General features: G+C 77.7%; 1 protein-coding gene across 1 annotated transcript in view; it reads left to right on the forward strand.

Annotated features, from left to right (window-relative positions):
* Positions 1-38: 38 nt before the first annotated feature.
* AURANDRAFT_68850 (hypothetical protein) overlaps positions 39-1,491 on the forward strand; it is a gene marked incomplete at both ends in the record, with an annotated part of 6,734 nt that continues 5,281 nt past the window's right edge. Inside the window, one exon of the mRNA XM_009044582.1 lies at positions 39-1,241. Within this exon, the coding sequence (XP_009042830.1) occupies positions 39-1,241 (1,203 nt within the window). The remainder of the gene's footprint in view (positions 1,242-1,491) is intronic.

Below are 1,491 nucleotides of genomic sequence, written 5' to 3' on the forward strand. Positions count from 1 at the left end.
GAGCACGCGGCGGCGCTCACGCCGCGACGGCGGCCCAGGCCACGGCCCTCAAGGCCCAGCACCGCGTCGCGCTCGACGCGCAGCGCGAGTCGAGCCGGAGCGCCGCCGCCGCCGCCGCGCGCGACGCCGCGGCCCGCGCCGAGGCGTCCGCCGCGGCCGCGCACGACGCCGCGTTCGCGCGCGCCGTCGACGCCCACGAGGCCCAGCTCCGGAGCGAGCGCGACCGCCACGCGGCGGAGCTGAGCGACGCGGCGCGCGAGTACGGCGAGGCCGTCAAGCAGACCCTCGCGGACGTCGACGTCGAGCACGCGGCGGCCGTCGCGGCCGCGGACGCGCGCGCGGCCGCCGCGGCGGACGCCGCGCGCGCCGAGGTCCGCGACGCGACGCGCGCGGCCGCGCTCGGCCTCGCGGCGACGACCGTCGCGCGCTGGGCCAAGCACCGGCGCCACATGGCCTTCAAGACCTGGCTCGAGCGCGCGTCGCTCGCGCGCGCCGTCGCGTCCGTGCAGGACGACCACGACGTCGCGCTGAAGCATTCCCTCGACTACGCGCACCGGGCCATGAACAAGGTCCACGGCTACGGCATCTTCGCGCGGGGCATGGTCAAGCTCTTCAAGCAGCGCCTCAACCGCGCCTGGCGCCGCTGGACGCTCCGCGTGACGCTCGCGAAGATCGACGACGACCGCGCGGCCGCGGACGCGGGCGCCGCGGCCGCGCTCGGCGACCTCCGGGACCACCTCGAGGAGGCGCACGCCGCGGCGCTCGAGAGCCAGGCCGAGGCCCACGCCGACGAGCTCCGCCGCGCGGGCGCCGCGCACGCCGCGGACCGCGACGCCCTCGCGGCGGACCACGAGTCCGCCCTGGCCTCCGCCGCGGAGCTGCTGACCCTCGAGAAGGACCACGACCACGGCGCGGCGCTCGCCGACGCGCTGCGGGCCCGCGACGACGACCACGCGCGCGCGCTCGAGGCCCGCGGCGCGGAGCTCGCCGAGGCGCACGCCGCGGAGCTCGCGGACCAGCGGTCCGCGCTCGTCGAGTCGCACGAGCGAACCGTTGAGGAGGCCGCGGCGCGCCACGAGGACGCGATGGCCGCGCGGCGACGAGATCACGAGGCCGCGCTCGCCGAGCAGCGGTCGTCGCTGGGCGAGTCGCACGAGACCGCCGTCGGGGAGACGGCGGCCCGGCACGAGGACGCCATCGCCGCGCAGCGACGAACCCACGAGGCCGCCGTCGAGGAGACGGTCGCACGACACGAGGACGCGGTCGCCGCGCAGCGACGAACCCACGAGGCAACCGTCGAGGAGACGGTCGCGCGACACGAGGAACAGCTCGCGGCCCAGCAGCGCAAGCACGAGGCCGACCTCCAGTCGGCGACGGCGACCCTCGAGGTCGACAAGGACCGCGAGCATTCGTCGCGGCTGACCGACGCCATGAGGAGTCGCGACGACGCCCACGCCAAGGAACGCCAGGACCTGGAAGCGAGCCTCGCGG

This window comes from Aureococcus anophagefferens (genome assembly GCF_000186865.1).
Source record: "Aureococcus anophagefferens unplaced genomic scaffold AURANscaffold_478, whole genome shotgun sequence".
Classification (NCBI taxonomy): Eukaryota; class Pelagophyceae; order Pelagomonadales; family Pelagomonadaceae; genus Aureococcus; species Aureococcus anophagefferens.